This window comes from Trypanosoma brucei, chromosome 4 (assembly GCF_000210295.1).
Source record: "Trypanosoma brucei gambiense DAL972 chromosome 4, complete sequence".
NCBI classification, from domain to species: domain Eukaryota; phylum Euglenozoa; class Kinetoplastea; order Trypanosomatida; family Trypanosomatidae; genus Trypanosoma; species Trypanosoma brucei.
The window spans coordinates 924,000-941,887 of record NC_026737.1 but is presented as its reverse complement, the minus strand read 5'-3'; the positions used below and the strand labels follow the sequence as shown (position 1 = coordinate 941,887).

Below are 17,888 nucleotides of genomic sequence, written 5' to 3'. Positions count from 1 at the left end.
TTCATAATATTTAGTAATATTTATTAATATTATTCGATATTATTGATAACAATAAAGGATATGAACATATCATTTTTTTTTCTTTGCTCTTGTAAAAATTCCATCGACATTTGCAACGCACAACTCATACGGGTGGCAGAAATCGTCACTTTGTTGTTGTTTTCTTTTTTTTTTTTTTAACGTCAGGAGAAGTTTTAGCGAAATAATTCCCCTCCTCTTTTATTTTTCCCTCCACCCGCCCATACCCGCAAGTCACTTTGTTTCTTTTTTGTTTGTTTGTGTTGCTTTTAATTGTCTTTTTTGTCCTCGGCTGAGTCCGATTCGGTGAAAATAAATTCTTAAATCAAAATAAATTAAAAAAGAAAAAAATAGATATTTTAATATATATTTATTTATATATTTGTATTTTTGTAAAGAGAGAAAGAAATAAAAAGTAAGTAAGTAACTGAGTGAGTGAGTGAGTACATGTGCGTCCGAAGAGAAAGAGCGAGGCATAATGATAATAAGAATAATAAGAAAAAAAGGAACATTGTTTTGGTTTTTGCTCCACACACAAATGCAAATCCAAATATAAATATAAATGCGTGAATTCGCACGTAAATAAAATTTATTTATTTATTTATTTATTTGTAAACTGAAAGCGCAACAATCCATTTGGTGTGTATTTGATTTGTGGAAAAAAAGGGAAAGGGGGGAAATATATAAATATGAATCAATATCTATATATATATATATATATATTATTTTATTCGGTAGATAGCCGTACGTATACGCACAATTAATAATGATAATAATAATAATAATATTGTTGTAACATCAATTTTTTTTTCTTTCTCTCTCTCTCTCTTGTATTCGTCTGTTCATTTTTGTTGCTGTTCATTTTGTTTGTTTGTTTGTTGTTGTTGTTGTTGTTTTTTGGCTCTCGGAACTTTTTAATCTCACCTTCCCATCTGAAATCGACTTGTCTCACTTAATTGTTTTTGCTTTGTTTTGTTTTGTTGTTTTGTTTTTTTTTTTGGTTTCTCGACTTTAGTGTTGAAAATTTAAAAAAATAAAATAAAGTCATGCATGCATGCATGAATAAATAAATAAATGATATTTTATAAACGTCAACTGCTTCTTATATTTTGTGTTGATGGGAAAAGGAAAGCGGGGGAAGTTTTCCTTTTTTTTTTCTTCTTGTTCTTTCAAATATGCGCGCAAGTTCAAAATGATATTTATATTTTTGTTACGTTTCATATCCGGATGGTTTCCTTGTATTTTTGTATCGCTTCCGCGCTCGAAACAATATCTAATTTAATTCAATTTAATTTAATTTAATCAACAAAACGAAAGTGATCCCTCCCAACACATCAAAGCGAGTATTGCATTTTAGGTATAATTAACTTTCAAGTTAATATATTTGTCTATTTATTATGTATTATTTATTATGTATTATTTTTATAGGAATAGCACCACAGTGTCAATGAAAATATTAGAAAGAAAGAAAGAAAAAGAAATTTATGATGGTTATTTATGTATTGTTTTTATATGTAGGTGTTAACTCACTCAAACACCCAAGCACATAAACATATGCGTTTTCATATATTTATATTTCCAAACATTCGGTAAAGCACGTTTCTGATTTAGCGGGTGAAACAACTTATAAAGTGTGTTTGTCCTTTTTCTTTTTCTTTTTATCACTTTTAGGAGAAAAAGAAAACGAGAAAAAAAAAAAGAAACAAAATTTGCCTTCGTTTCGCTTCTTAATGTCACTGCCCTCAATACGATTTCAAGCAATGGCCGCATTTTGTAAATAAATTAACGAAAGGGAACCAAAAAAAAAAAAAGTTATATGATGTTGCTGAAATCGGTGATCAATTGAGTGCGGTTTATTCCAATGGGAAGAGGAAATTTGTATTGCCGTCGCTGGTGTTGTCGTTTTGTTTTTGTTTATATTTATATATGAATATGAATATATTTAAAGTGACGTGAGATGCCCCTTTTTTTTTTCCTTCTTTACTTTCTTTACTTTACTTTCTTTACTTTCCTTCTTCTGGACATGAATGAACAAACAAAAGAAAAAATTCTTTAATTCCCTTTTCCTTCATTATAGTTCCGCATGTCTCCTTTCTTCTTTTCATTTGCTTTATTTATTGTCGTTTCTACTTTTTGATCTCTTTCCTTTTTGTTTGTTTTTTTTTTGGCACAAAAAAAAAAAAAATAGCTTAGCAGTGATACCGCAGGCACATATACACACCAAGAAAGAAAGATAATTATATTTATTTATTTATCAAAGGGAAAAAAAAACAAAGGTAGGCATTTTTCATCCCACTCTCATAATCAAGTAATATATTTTTATTGTATATTTATTTTAGTTTTAGTTTCTGTTAGTCAGTTAGTTATTATTATTATTATTGTTGTTTAACATTACGCGGTTTCTTTTTTTCTAAAGGAAAAAATTTTTTGAAGGGACCCCTCATCGTCATTCACGTTGCTCGAGGAAAGTGAATTTCGACTCTGGGATCTGTTGAAAAGCTGAAAATATATATATATTTGGAAAAGAAGAAGAAAAGAAATCAACTAATTTAAATCAACGCTGAACTTTACTGAACTGAACTGAACTGAACTGAACTTTACCGAACTGAATCCCCAAACAAAAGAAGGGACGGGAGCGCGGCAAAGGATTGAGCAGCAGAATTTTGAAAAAGAAGAAAATAAAAGAAAGGAGCAGAAAATAATAGAAAAAAAAAGAGAAAACGAAAACGAAAAAAAAAAAAGACATAAACATAGACAATGGTAAGAAACATGGGTGGAAATGCACCAAACGCCGCGCGTAAACCGACACCAGCAGTCCCTCAATATGTCGTATTTCGATACCCAACACAAAATATACCTTCATTTGAACCATTACGTCCAATGCATCCAAAATTACATGACATCATGACGCAAAGGAGAGGAATTACTTCACCACATGTTCCGGCGCCGGTGACGGGATTTGTTTCAAGAAACGATTACGGTGGTGGAACTCTTCAATTCCGAACGACAACAGCGCCACCACACGCACCCGTCACACGAATGGAAGGAATAAATGAGAAATATTGGGATAAATGCAAAAGGTCATATGGGACAAAGTTAAATTTTGCGCCTCGTGTTGCAAAAAAAAACCTCCACACCCAACATCCATCACAAGGTATGGTGAAGTGGGTGGCAGGAACTCCCGTCATGGGGGAATCCCCTGCAAATTACCCGTCAGCGCATTTTCACCAATCATATGTTAAAAGAAACTTCCCTCAAACATTCAACTCCACGACAGTTATGGGAATGTGCCCACAGAAACGCATGAGAGCTGATGGCGCATCGGAACCACAAAAAAATTACCCACCACAGTACAAATATGACGAATGGAGCGAGCGGGAGCGAGAAGAGGGCAGCAACGGTAATAGTGATAATAATAACAATAATATTAATATTATTAATAATAATAACAGCAACAACAGTGATGATGATCCCCTCCTGCTCCTTCACGGAATTAACGAACTCGGCCAAGTGCAAAAGTTCAGGTGCCGCAAATCATATTTACTTGAATTCGCGGAGGCCGTACGAATAGCGGACCGCTTGTGTTGTGAAATTCCAAACGCAATAAACGAACCATATCGAGAGCAGCAGCCCGACACATCGAGCCGGTCCGAATCAGCAGATAACAATGATGAAGTCCAGGATGAGGAAATGCACAGCGAACACCTCAATGCACAAAATCGAGAACAAATGGATGGGGAAGAAACTTCTTCCATTTCATCAACATCAACATCAACATCATCATCATCATCATCATCATCGTCAACATCAAATTCGATTAGTGATTCTCCCGTAAAAGATGGAATGCATTTTAGGGATATGTTCAGAAAACGTGCCCATACGCTCGGATATGAAATAAGCGATAATGTTGCCGTGGAGGTGGTGCCTCCGTATGGAATGGAAGCGGCAGGAGAGAAAAGAAACGAAATTCAAAGTGAAGGATGAGACGACTGAATTTATTGATGCCGAAATGCACTACTACATATGAAAATTATTTTTCCAACATACAAATTCTTCACTGTGCAACAACTCATCCTATGATCCAAAATAAAAGTGGTTGTGAAAGATGTCGTGGACTTTGGAAAGTCAAATGCAATGTTGTTTTTTGTTTTTGTTTTTGTTTTATTTTATTTTTAATATTATAACTTTGCGTGCGTGTGGGCGTTGGGCGTTTGGGTGGGCGCAGTTGCCGAAACAAGGAAACGGAGGAATGGTACGGGAAAGTACTGTCATATGTACAATTTCATGCGCATATGCACATGTATGTATATACATATATTTATTTATTTATTTATTCACATTATATGAGTGTGCGTGTGTGTCCCTTACAACTTGGTGCTTCGGGCCTCTCAAACAGTTAAGATGTCCTTATTTCCTTCCTTTGTTTTTTGATGTTTTTAAGTGTGTTTGTTTGGTTGTTTGTTTTGTTTTATTTTCAATTTAATTATCAGACCTTTTTTTTTTCGTTTATTTATTTATATTAAAAGACAGACAAAAACTCACTCGAAGGAAGGGGGGGGGACAAAAACTGAGGAGGAGAAGGAGGAGATTTTAAAGAAGAAAAAAAATCTTTAAAAAAGAAAAAAGGAGGGAAATATTGAAGTCCAACAGATAAACAAAAACAAAAGAATGCGGAATCCTCTTCACGCGGCAATGGGGAGGAAAAGCAGCACGTTCTTAACAGAAATTATTGGACACAAACCCAACCAGAGGAGGTGAAGAAAAAACAAACAAAAAAAGTAATTTCCCAAAAACACTTTCTTTTATTTTTATTTTTTATTATTATTGTTGTTTTGTTGGCACTTGGCCGCCATAGTTGGTACTCAAAAAATAATATAATATATATATATATATATATATATATATATATATATATATTTGTACACTTAGGAGAGAAAGTGAAGATGAGGGAGAGTGGGAAAACAACTCACACATACATATGCATACATACATGTGAGCGCTGTTGCGTAGCATTTGACTTCACCATATCATGTTTCGTTACATAAATTCTGCTGTTGTTGTTGTTTTTGATTGTTTCTTTTTTTTTTTTTGCTTTCCCTACTCATCCCTTACATCTCGTGCCGCTATCATTTATTACAACAAACAAATGCAGCCACGAGTGTATTGGGTTCCCACATTATTTTTTTTTTAAGACAAAGAGATGTTTTAACCCCCAGTGGGCGGCAAAGTTGCATATTTATTCTGGCGTGGATGTTTAGTTGCCAAACGGTCCCGGAGCTTTCAACACAAACGTGCCGGCAGTAAAACTTTGATTTAAATCACCGGTGGAACCCCCGAGTGTGGCGATTACGGGAAGGTAAAGAAGAGAAGGGAGAGGAATGAATAAAAATAAAAAACAATAAAAAGAAAAGAAAAGGTGGAGGGAACACATTTCCGTGTGCCGCCACAAAAATATCCACGGGGGAAATTCCTATTCGCTGCCAACATCAACGGCGAAATCTCGGGAGTCGAAACGGCACGAAAAAGCGATGCCTCCGTCGGCTCACTCACATTAACTGGAAACGTGGAGACTACGATAAGGGGAAGTCATGAAACGAGGTGAAAAGAAAGATATAAAAAATAATTATCATGCCGAAGAAACAGTAAGGTTTCCTCATCATCCTACACAAAATATGAATTATAACGATAGTTTAACGATATGGAAGTGCTGAAAGCGTTTTTAACCCGCCTCCCTGGCGGGGCGGAGAAGGTTGGGTTGTGTGGGCTTTCTAAAATTTTCACCCTCTTGCAAAACAGCTGTGTAATGTGTTGAAAGGGCCAGCGTATTTATACAATGATAACCTTGCACAATAATACTCCGCTTTCCTAAGCCCAAAACCATTCATAACGCAGGCTTCTATTTTAAAAAAAAAAAAGTAATACCGTTTGCTTCACGGAAAAAAGGAAGGGAAAGGCGCCAAAAAAGTTTTAGGCCATCCCGTCAAAACAAGATAAAGTGTAATAACTAAGGACACGGAAAAAGGGGAAAAGCGACGGAGGGGCACCCCTTCCCCCCACTTCCCAGAATATATGTAACGCACCGAATGAGCGGGAAGCGGGTCTAAAAATATAATAAAAATAAATAAGGTTAATTGAGATACCGTGTGGCGTGTGAGATGGCTTGGTCTTATTTTATGTGGGCTGCCAGTCAAGTGGAATTAACTTATTTTCGTAATGCACCTCAAGTTATCATTATGGACAAATGAAAGGACGGCCGGACCCCAAATCCAGTAAAAGGAAAAGAAAAATGGAAAGGGGGGAACGACACGAAAGAAGCGTGGTAAGGAACCACGTGATTCCTACTTCTCTAAACCTAACGAAATGAAACATACGGCGACAGTCATTTATCCCCTAGACGTCGTGCTTCATAATAAGAACTTGTAGCATAATCTGGCCTGCACGCAACGGATAGGAACAGGAGTAAGCGACGGCAAGGCATTTAGTCCGTTTCAGTGTCGAGAAAATTTTAGGAAAATCCGCTACATATCTGTGCGTGAAAAGAAGGGCGTTCCATAACAGTTTTGTATGTATCGGACCCCGCTGAAGAGCTTCCGGCCCTTGGACTTCCGCTCCAAATTTTAAAACAGTTGGGCCCCCTCCCCCGTCCCCCCTTTCGGTTCGCCAAAGCCGGTTTTGACCATAACCGAAAGGCGCACTTTTCACGAAGAGGGTCGCATTCGAGAAGCGAAACCTGCATCTCTCAAGTCTCGGGGCTGTGGTCTCCAGCGACACTCGCCTGCCCAGGTCCGCTCCCCAACCTACCGGTCACTGTCTTTGCTTATAGTTCCCAACTTTTAAAAAACACACATTATTATTATTTCGCTCGGTGGCCGCATCCCGGTAGGTGGGGGGGAGAAAAAAGTCCTTGTGACCCACTAGCCCGGCCCTTCCTTTCCCTACGCTTTTTGACCACCTTTCGCCACGGTTACGTCAGGAACTCTCAAGCGCGACATCGTCAGCACTGACGCGAATCTGGGGGGAAGGGAAGTGGCTTGCCGCCATGTGGGGCGATGGCCCCAAAAATTTTCTCGCGGTAGCTTTGCTCGAACGCGTCCGACAAAAAAGTGAGAACCCAATCCCTCGGACCGGACACCTTTGAACGACCCAGTTCTCCATAAGGCAATTTCATCACCCGGCTTCCGTGGGAATTGCCGTGTAAGGCCCAAAGCCCCTCACATTTCACCGCCCAGTCAACCCCACATGAGGATGGTCGGAGTTCCCGGGAGCCCTGCCCTCCCCCCCACCATACAAACTTAATGGATTTCTCGTTTCCGCGACACCCGCCGCCTCAGCCACGTAATTCAGTCCACAGTCCCTCTCTTCCCTTCCCCCCCCCCCCCCCCAAGCCGCTCCACCCGAACACGCACGACTCCAGCGCCCGCCCCACTGTTGGATGGACTGGAAGCCGACGCTATTGACATACCCATTTAAAAAGGGATCTGGCGATGCATCCGCCGCTTGCACGGCGGCCAACCCACCCCCTCCCTCCCTTTCCCTTTCGACGTCACCTGTTCCGTAGCCCGACGGCACCCCGAACGCCTGATGGTTCTCGCTGCCAAAAGGTGCGCGCTGCGGTTACAACTCTCACCCTGCAACCGCAACCGCTCGGTCCCGCCGGTTCCTTAGACAAGCCGGCGTGCCAAACCGCATCTACGCGGAAGAGGGGGCCAACGCATGGAAGCAGCTAATCTTCCTTACAGAGAAAAGCAAATCACTAGGTGGTGAAAGACAAGAGAAAAAAACGCAGACGTTCCAAAGGAGGGAGCTTTAAGGAGATTCATCAATCGGTAAAACATCCACAGTGGGTGGAAGCCACTCGTGCCAACACACAACAAGCCCATGAAAACTCACTGGCACGCATACCACATTCAATGCCATTGCGCACATGGGTGCACCAAGGTCCCCTCCTGGAAAAGGAAAATCGCATCGCCGCGGTCAAGTAGAAATAAGAAACAATGCACACCAGCAAGCATGCCACTGGCAGCGCTGGCGCATAATAAAAAAGAGGGAAGGGGGAAAAAAAAATGCAAAATGTGGCCGTGCTGAAATTAGCTTAAGACCGGGATTACTTATCCCCTCCTGCTGCGGAGAAAACGGAAAAGAAGAAAAAAAATGGCAAAACGATGGTGGGGCGGGATTATGAGCCACTGAACACTTTAAGGAAGTTATTTCCAGTTTCAATAATTTGCGAACAAAATTTACGAATGGAACAATTCGGGTGGTAATAATTGCTCTCCTCTCGAATACACGGAATGCAAAAGAGGAATTAACCCCCCCCCCCCCGGTCAGGGGTATTGCATGGTATTTTCAAATCAGAAATGATAACCCAATGCGTTGTGAAAGGAAGGGAAGACACAGAGTAAACTGTCGGGTTCTATAAAAGCACATGCCACGTATGTGCATGCGTCGCCGCGGACACTCCACGCCAAACTGAAAAGGGAAAAGCTTAATTGTGCAGGCTCCCGAGCCAGGGATAAATATCTATGTGGTACGCGCCTCCCCATCCAATCCATGATTAGAAATTATAATGAGTGACGCACTCCTAAGTGTACTGACAGAGTGCTCACTGCCACTTGCTGCACAGTGATCGACAACTCGACCCACTTTCACTGCAATACGCCGTATAACTCCTTCGCAATATTCCTCATTCCACGTGGCTTTCGATGACGGCGGGAGGCTCACCTTCCAGCGCTCACATAAAGGCATCAATAGCTTCTGTTTTTGGGATGGACCTAGCGTTCCAAGCACGGCATGCAAACAGCTGTCAATCATCTGCGAAGTTCCACTTAATACGCCACGTAAGGATCCCGTATCGCTGAAGGAACTGCTTGACAGATCCCCGTCCTCGACAACCTCGCGGTCCAACCTCAGTGCTGCGAAGGACCGTCCGACTACAGCGTTTAGTTGGTACATTTCAACAGGCTCAGGGACGCCACGCAACGACATGGATCCAAGAGCTGTCACGTCAAGTTGCCCACGCTCTGAATTGCTTAGCGAAAGATATGCCGCCCGCGACAGCAGCACCTGACCACCATTAGCCACACTTTCTGTTCGCGCTGCCATGTTTGATGTTCGCCCGTAGTAATCGTAGCCTTTCGTCACCTCATCTCGGCGGATATCGCAAAGACCAGTGTGGACCCCGACACGTACACGCAACCCATTCCACAGTTGGCGATAAACCTCAGGATCCAACCGTGCGGACGGTGCCTTGTATTCGTTATCGTCATCTGCACGCTGCCTCTCAAACTCACGATACGAATCGTCGAATGCTGTGGTGCCCCACTCATGGCGCAGGAAGCACCGCTGTAAGTCGGACGCAAGCTGTGCAGCAGCAAAAGGTTTTTTACAAGCAATCATAAACGAGTCCCCGACAGTCTTTACCTCATAGCATCCGTACTGTACGATGAGTGAGCGGATAAGACGGTGGTGTGTTGACACGGCATCAGGCATCAGCTCAGGGTGTGCTGCCCATTGCGCTGTACTGCTCTCTATGTCAGTAAAGATTAGCGTTACGGGCTCCATTGGCTCCTTGGGAGCACTGTCATTGTCACGCGCACCACGGCGCAGAACATAGAGCACCACCACCAGAGGCGCAGCAAACAAAGCCAAGGCGACGAGGGAACCAACAATAACTCCGGCAAGTTGTGCGGACGACAACTTAATGGCGTTAGGATCAGCGTAGCGTATCAATGGCGTGACGGGCGAGGTTAATGGCGGTACGGAGGCATTTAATGCACGTGCCAGTGACCACATGGAAATACGCGTTGCGCCATAGTTCACGACACACACCTCTCCTTGTTCAGGGACTGGGCCATTGGCTGTGAAGCACTCCTTCTCCTCTTCCTCTTCAAAAGGACCGTACCGCATTTCATCCGCGGTAATGATAGATTGCATGTAGATGGTGTCAAGCAGCGTTTTGGGTGTCACATACTCCATGCGTGGGAGGACGGCTTGAGCAAACCGTGCAGCAGCGTACCCCAGCAATGGCAGCGGCTTCCATGCTGATGAGTCTGGCAATGCGGTATGAAATTCTCTTACAATCTCTGATGACGTATTGGCGTCTGCCCAGTGAGGTAAACTTGTCGCGAACTGCACACGCTCAGCGTTCGGGTTACCATTGAATGCGCTGACCAGCTCATCATACATCAGGGCAACGTCGAAGAATGGGATGAGCACACGCACATCTGGGTTGCGATCCAGGTGCGCTGCGAGCAAGGAAGGGTCACCGGGGGCAAGACCAATAACAAACGCATTCCCACGGTTTGGCAGGCGCCCAACAAGGGTGGCATTGTCATCCAGCACAGCTACCGTTTGCAGTGTTCCGCCGTGCATCCAAACAATCTTCCGCAGTGCGACCTCAATGATGGTGGCATCAGCTCCACGTACGATGGCAGACATAGGGGCACTGGCACTTGTGTTTGTCACGTAACCCACAACAACAAACAACTGCTGCTCGAGTGTGGGCGACAGTTGAATCACGTTTCTGCCACGATGATGCAGGCGTGGTGTAAGCATTACGGGGTCAACGAAAGCAACTTCGGCAATGGACAGCATCGCATCATCAACGACACCAAACACAGCCGTCACACTCCTTGTGTCAAGCTCGCTCTGTAGTGCCAAATAGGTGGCATTTGATGGCGAAGGTATCATGCTTATAAATAGCCGATCAGATTGACCAAATCTCCCGTTACCAGTTAGAACATTAGCTCCGTAGTACAGTGCCTCGCTGGAGACCTGCGCTAACTCGCGATCCAGAATTAAAAACATCAAAGTGTTCAGTGGAGAGTACAATCTTACGCTTTCAGCAAGGCACCTGGACGGTTCAAAGACTGTTGTTCCTCCCTGCACCGTGTGGAATCGCTCGTCGTTTCCAACGACATTGATGTACAGCACATTCCCTCCCTGATTACAGTTGCATGCTGCTCCTCGCTCACCGGCCCCACCTTTGCAGTCTCCACCAAAATCACCAATCACAAGGTCGTCAATAACATAACGGCGCTGGTTATACAGTGACTCCATGAATGCCTTCCTGCTTGTTAGCCACTCCCGACTACTTAGCGCCTGGGACAGCACTTCTCCCGCAATCCACCCATATACCATAAGCTCCCCGTCCACGTCGTCGTGGTCGAAGTTATCCGTGCCATTGAAAACAGTCACTCCAGGATTAGCGCTCAGGTACGACCTCATGTGATCCTGAAAGCGCCTGATTGCTCGGTAGTTTGTGTCCCTCGCCAGTGGACCTGTTCGTGTTAGCATGAGTTGGCCAAGAAAAAATTCAACACCATCTGCTTCCAATGCCTCACGCCACGTGTCTAGTGCGAACTCAAGCGATGAAGAAGACAGCAAATAAGCATCGTGCGTGCGGCTGTCAGACAACAACCTCGTCACAAACTTGATGAGGTCTTTTGCCGGAGGGGCAAACGCGATGACGCCTTGCGGTCTCGTCTCCGCAAACTGCTCCCAGGCGGTATTAAAGTCATCATCGTTGACCCGTCCTCTCATTAAGCCGTCCACAGTAAACACACCACATAGCTCACGGCCCACGCTGGACATTAGTGACGTGGTCATCTTATACTCAGTATCACCAAAGGAAATGCCCCGAAGATACATAAATCCAATCCGAAGCAGGCGCAGTTGGCTGACAGCATAGCGAACGAGGGTGAGCAATTCCGCATTGGGCGAAGCAGTGAGGAAATATACGTGGGAATTCCATCCACGCATAGCGTTGGACCCGGTGGATGGAGCAAAACCGACCAAATTCTCTCGCTCCAGCAATGGAAGGGAGGCAAGCGCCTGACCGTCGCCAACTGGCCCAAGAACGACAAAGAACTCGCCTTTGTGTCGCTCTAAGGCGACTTGAAGGACCTCAACAGGCTTGATCTTGTAAGACGTAGGGGGAATGAGCTCTACCTTGACATCGGGTGCAACAGTCCATTTGCGGGATGCCAGAGAAGCGTTGAGTCCTGCATTGATTGCATCGCATAGGTTGTCCGGTATAAGAGGATTATATAGCAAAGAGTAGACCCTAACCGTCATGACATCTTCTGATAAAGCTGGGGGAGCCATGAAGAGTAGTAACATCACTACGGTGGCTACGCGTGGACGGTGAGGGCGGCACAAACCAGAGTTATCTGCTCCCCGTCTGCCAGAAATGTCAAAGCTAAGCCCAACCCGAGGCGTGAAAGAAAACATGATAGGGCCCCCCAGCTGCTCAAGTTTGTTGCCTACAGAAATAGCAGGAAGAATAATTGTGCTGAGAAGAAATGGGGAAAGTGCGCATAAGAAACTAGATCTGATGTTGCACATTGGAGCAACCCAAGTTTGAAACGTCTACCTCGTGACATCGACAGGTACAGTAGTACCTCAGAGACATCCCAGATCCAGAGACCCTAATAAAATGTTTATGCGCTGGGAAAATTGTCAAAGGATTCGAGACACAACTGCGCCAAGACACACATACCCTTCAACCGCAAACAGGTCTTCCCCTAGCGTACATGCGCAGTACCTTACTGTCACCCTCCAAAGCATCCAAACATAAACCCAAGCATGATGGTAGCGGCGGGGTGGAGCTCCGCGAACGTATTTTCTTTATAACTCATCCTCAGCCGATGCGAAGCAGCATTTGTACTGTGGCACGCGATCTTCCAGAGCCATTTATCAATATAACAGATGAGAGAGTGACTCTCGGTTTCTCATCCATATTACCGGGGAGCTGGTCCTTAATACCACAGCGAAATTGTCATGACACCAAGCGACCTCTGCAGTTTTGCATTAGCGACTCACACACACACAGGACATGCAAAGCTTTGTTAGCGATAACTCAGTCAGTGAAGCGGCTTTTTGTAGAGTTATGTGATGACCTTTAATGCGCAGTCCCTCTAGCGGTCACCCCGTGCTGACAGAGCATTCGTATATTCTACAGTGTATATCCTCATTTAAAAAAAGAAAGTGAACGATAGGCAATGACGAAATCTCGATGCTCCCCAAGCAACGGCGCGATTAAACTTTGTATGCACACCTATGTTCATCGAAATACATGTATTCGGTACCGCCATATATTGTCCTTTTCGTCGAGTGCCTCGCCGCATTGGTGTAATTCACACCTCTACCAGGTGATTCTTCAAGGCATTCAACACGGAACGCCTCCACCGCTAGCGTGTAGAGTTTGAACGCTAGGGAATATACAGTGTCGCTTTTGGTAGCGTTGAAACAAGAATCACCAGAAACTTTGTACCATTCAGTGGCATCTCGCTCTGGTAAGTGCACTCCTCCGCATCCTATAGACAAAAATACAACACCACCTCCCTCAGAATCCCCCTCACGGCTGGCTGGTTGTCTGTGTGCGCTTACATGTTGCCTCACAATCTTTTAAGACCTCTACAAAGGGAGAAAGTTGATGAAAACAACCCCTATGCAAAACAGCGGTACAAGGAATACTATATTAGACATTATTGCGAAGCTTTTTCTGGTCACAAAAAAACATAAGGGATATTTCTACTAACAAATGATACTAACAACAGTATAGCCATGTTTCTTTTTTTTTTTGAAACTCTAGGCACGAAGAGACATGTGAGCTTGTAGCCACCACATCAATGTCGTTGTGGGCATAAGTCAAAATGAACACGCCGCATAGGGCAACAACACCCCATATTCGCCTCAAACGTCGCCAGCAGCCACAAAGTCCTTAGGGCAATAATAAAACCGTGAACATGCAATGTGCAGTGGATGCAAAAATGTGTCAGAAGGAGTGCTTGTGGGCCGCAAAAGATGTGGGCCACCTCGGTTCATCGAATAGGGACATGCAGACTTACCTTCGCGGAACTAGAGCGTACACCGGCAGTGCCAGCATTAAACACAACGAACATTTTCATATATCGATGGGTCTCCACCGAACACTCCCCCGACGTATGGCATGCTCTCTTCCTCTCACCTGACCAACTTAGGGGTTCGACTTGAACTGCCGCATTATGCATACCGATAGCTGCCGCCACATTAAGACACAGTGCCTGTACTGGTCATCATTTCAACCTGAAAATGAGAAAGGGTAAGGAGCATCATGGTAACTGCCCCTGATGTATGTAGAAATGGGTTCGGCGAGTTCAACACAGTTAAAAAGAAGAAAAAAAAACACCGCCTCTATCAGGTCACCTCCACCCTTTGTGCCGTGATCTAATTTCCTGACACAGCTCCTCCCAACTGTACACAATTATTCTCCTCCTCCACCTTGCTCTACACTTATACAACCACTACGGAATGCCTTGCTCACGCGTTTCAGGAAATCTCTGATATCTATTGAATTAGTAACTTAGCCCGTAGAGTGTCTACGCCGTGCCTGTCGCCGCGATATTGCACGGAAGTTGGACAATTGAGTGACTAGCGTAAAGGAAAAAGGGAAAGTATCTCCACGGTCATCGTTACGGCGAGGAAGCTTTGTCCGCAATTTAGCTTGGTTTAATTCTGCTACAATTTGGACAATTCAGCTGACTTGTGCAGAGCAGTTTTCATAGTTTGTCCCATATCCTTCCGGACGTAAGCGGCAGCGCTATCGCGGTTAGTCTAATAAATAATTAACGTTAGTAATCTTTTCGTGTAAGCACAGGGCGGTTGAGGTGAAGCTCACATTCCTGTTTTGTTCTTTGAATCGCGCATTGATATTCCCACGTGGCCTAAGCCTGGTCAACCACAAACTGACTACGGACTCAGTGCTCTCAAGAGCATTCATGATGACCATCTTGCCATATGATTTCGAGTCCTTTACCGCGAACATTTGCCAAACAAGTACGCCGGATGAGGAATGCGCCGACGCGCGGCTGAAGACACCACCTTCACAAATATAATGGCCATTGACAAACATGAAGTGAAGAAACCCATAGTCTCTGAAAATAATGTGTCATACAATTTCATCTGCTGCCTCCGCTAGTGGCCATCCACAAATCAGTTGTCCCACCGCCGGTTAGACGCTTACTGAAAGCGTGCATGTTGACCTTACAACAGCTTCCAGTATCAATGTGACTTGTACCACACTTCCTGTACGTCCACGAATCCATGAGAGCATCGTGCAGCCACTGTAAAAACATAAATGTCTCACAAAACTCTTCCACGTTGAACCACCTATCAGCCTTATGGTAGGCATGAATAACATGTTTGTGTGAAATCGGAAGACGCCCGTTGGCACCTCCGCCCACCCTCTGTGTTTCTTCCGAAAAAAAAAAAACTCAACGTCCCCGCGCATACAACCGCCCTACACGTGTGACAGAGCATGGTGTCGACCGCTTTGCGACAACACCATGAGAAACACTCTTCAACCCCACAATAATGCGTCCCCCAACACGAAGGGGGCCAATTAATTAGAAATGCAAATTCAACGAATGAAACTGAAGTCACAAACTACCTTTGCAGTGGACACCCCTGGACACCAGTACGAAACTGCATAACACTCCCAATGAAACTCTAAAGGTGAGTTTTCACATATGCGCTTTACTTACAGCAATCTGAAGGAAAGCACAGCCACAAACACACGCACGGGACGTTTAGCGTTAAGCGCTTTATCAAACGCGTAACGACATTGTATTATGTTCACAAAGCCTTCTCGCCGGGGGCGTGGTGGGGAAAGCGTTGCCAAAAGTGTGCATAGTTTGGTTGGTCTCACTAGTAGCAGCCCTTCTCCATCCACCAAGAGGTAAACCCATCTCCGTCGCCACCGCGCACATACACATTATACCATGCACTCATGTGCAATATATCGCCCCCCCCCCCCCAAGCCACTCACATCTGTCATCCGCTGCCATCGCACAGTAGGACAACTGATAGCTGGAAACAGCACCACACAAGATGGCCAGCAGCACATGCACATACAAATGTACACGTACGTGTGTTTGGGGGGGTGAGTGGGTGGGTGGGTGTCCAGCATCACCAAAATTCAGAAACATACAGTCTACAGAGGCAAATATAAGTCCAGATTTGCCACATAGGCGGGTCAGCTCCTAACCAAACTCCAATTTTTTTTTTTTCGGGTTGTGCCACTTACTTGCACATGTCTCGTCGCTGCCTCCGGCGGCCCACCGCTTGTATCGGACCGCACCCCGGTCCACCGCCCAACACACACACACACACACACACACATACCTCCCATCTCCCACTTCGCTTCATGTCCTTTTCCAACGCTCACCTCCCAACCAATGGTATCGCGCGTTCTGTAGCAATATGTCTGCCCACACCGCGGAACATCACAAAATATTCCTGTCTCCTGAACTTTATCTCTAAATGAAAATAGAAATTTTCCTCTGGGTTTTCAAGGAGGTGCTATATTTTCAATCTGGTTGTAGCACAAAGCATCGCGCAAATGAAATAGAACAAAGCAAATACCTTCGCGGCGGTCGACGGGGGAGACGACAGCGAACGCCCACTCATTTTTCGTCATAAAGAGCCTCTTTGAAAACGCTCGCACCCCAACCACGGGCACGCGACTTACAGTCAGAACCCAACACCACCCACGGAGGTTCCCGCATAGCAACCGGTCGCACGCGGCGCTGCCACAGTACTTCAGCGTATTCCCATCCGCTTCCACTCTCCCACCGCCGCTTTGATCGTTCCACCCTGAAAACCCAAAGCCCGCTGGCACCCGCAAGGACAGGCCGGTTCACAACGCTCACCTCCTTTTCCCCTTGCTCTGGGCATTTCGCTGTGGTATTAAGGACCAGCTCCCCGGTAATATGGATGAGAAACCGAGAGTCGCTCTCTCATCTGTTATATTGATAAATGGCTCTGGAAGATCGCGTGCCACAGTACAAATGCTGCTTCGCATCGGCTGAGGATGAGTTATAAAGAAAATACGTTCGCGGAGCTCCACCCCGCCGCTACCATCATGCTTGCGCTGGCCCTCGACCGCATGAGGTATCACAGGAGTGTCAAACCCCCTTCCCTCTGCGCTGGTTTGCGCCTGCAGATCAGCTACTGGGTAGGGGCCACCCGTTCGCACGGTGGGACGTTACGGACTTAAGGGACGCTGAAAGGTTTCGATCGGCCCCGGTGGAGGCCTGATGTTCTTCAACTGCGGTGACGCTTTGTCAATCGGGTCCGAAGTGGGGCGGGAAGCAGTTGCACGCCCCCGGGTGTTGTGGGGTCGCGCCTCTTGCCTCGGGGTTAGCTTGCGCAGATGTAGACACGCGGGGGCAGTGGTGCGCGCCCGTAGGCACTCAACGTGCCGACGATCCCCCACGGAAGTTTAGTCGGCTGACCGCAGCGGCGGCATTGGAAAAGGAAAGGGGGACTGGGAAAGTGATGCCGAGCACCGTCTCCCGTGTTGTGTGGTCCCTTGGCTGTTGGGGCAGTTGTATCGCGGGGCAGTCGGAGTGCACATGGATATGCCCGTCTCCTTAGTTCGACTGCGCCCCAGTGGGCAGGCAGAAAGAATAATCCACGAGGAAGTGGAGGTGGGGAGACCGCGAGCGAACCTGTTTCAGGTATTGCCGTGTCCGCGACGGTACGAAGCACTTGTGCTGGTGTGAAGCGGATGAATGACACCTCCACGAACGCCGGCGGTAGTCCTAGTAGAAACAAACACGAATTTTTGTTGACGACGAATGCTCAAAACTTGCCTGATGTTGTCGGAAGTACGAGAGATCATGCAAGAATGAGTGTTAGAATATGCCATGCTATATCATTACGGCGTCACTGCAGTTCATGCAGAAATTATAGTCTGTAGCATATTGTTGGAACATGCAGCAGCAGAGGAGTCTGCGTCATCATTGAAGTTATGTGATCTGTCAAAAGGAAGTAAGGCTTACATTGCTTTGCGTGACAGGATTGAAGCCAGCGCAGAAGTGTTGTTC

The 17,888-nt window shown here is 45.4% G+C and overlaps 5 protein-coding genes across 5 annotated transcripts; 3 read left to right on the top strand and 2 right to left on the bottom strand.

Annotated features, from left to right (window-relative positions):
* Window positions 1-2,775: 2,775 nt before the first annotated feature.
* On the top strand, window positions 2,776-4,002 carry TbgDal_IV3810 (T. brucei spp.-specific protein; the record flags this gene model as incomplete). The annotated part of the gene is made up of 1 exon (XM_011774668.1): window positions 2,776-4,002. One exon carries the CDS (start codon window positions 2,776-2,778, stop codon window positions 4,000-4,002), a length of 1,227 nt encoding a protein of 408 aa, XP_011772970.1.
* A 121-nt stretch (window positions 4,003-4,123) lies between these two features.
* On the top strand, window positions 4,124-4,501 carry TbgDal_IV3800 (hypothetical protein, unlikely; the record flags this gene model as incomplete). The annotated part of the gene is made up of 1 exon (XM_011774667.1): window positions 4,124-4,501. The coding sequence occupies one exon, from the start codon at window positions 4,124-4,126 to the stop codon at window positions 4,499-4,501; it is 378 nt and encodes a 125-aa protein (XP_011772969.1).
* Window positions 4,502-8,538: 4,037 nt separating this feature from the next.
* On the bottom strand, window positions 8,539-12,363 carry TbgDal_IV3790 (receptor-type adenylate cyclase GRESAG 4,putative; the record flags this gene model as incomplete). The annotated part of the gene is made up of 1 exon (XM_011774666.1): window positions 8,539-12,363. One exon carries the CDS (start codon window positions 12,361-12,363, stop codon window positions 8,539-8,541), a length of 3,825 nt encoding a protein of 1,274 aa, XP_011772968.1.
* A 188-nt stretch (window positions 12,364-12,551) lies between these two features.
* On the top strand, window positions 12,552-12,923 carry TbgDal_IV3780 (hypothetical protein, unlikely; the record flags this gene model as incomplete). Its single annotated transcript, XM_011774665.1, has 1 exon — window positions 12,552-12,923. One exon carries the CDS (start codon window positions 12,552-12,554, stop codon window positions 12,921-12,923), a length of 372 nt encoding a protein of 123 aa, XP_011772967.1.
* Window positions 12,924-14,608: 1,685 nt separating this feature from the next.
* TbgDal_IV3770 (hypothetical protein, unlikely) lies at window positions 14,609-14,911 on the bottom strand (the record flags this gene model as incomplete). The annotated part of the gene is made up of 1 exon (XM_011774664.1): window positions 14,609-14,911. The coding sequence occupies one exon, from the start codon at window positions 14,909-14,911 to the stop codon at window positions 14,609-14,611; it is 303 nt and encodes a 100-aa protein (XP_011772966.1).
* Window positions 14,912-17,888: the final 2,977 nt, after the last annotated feature.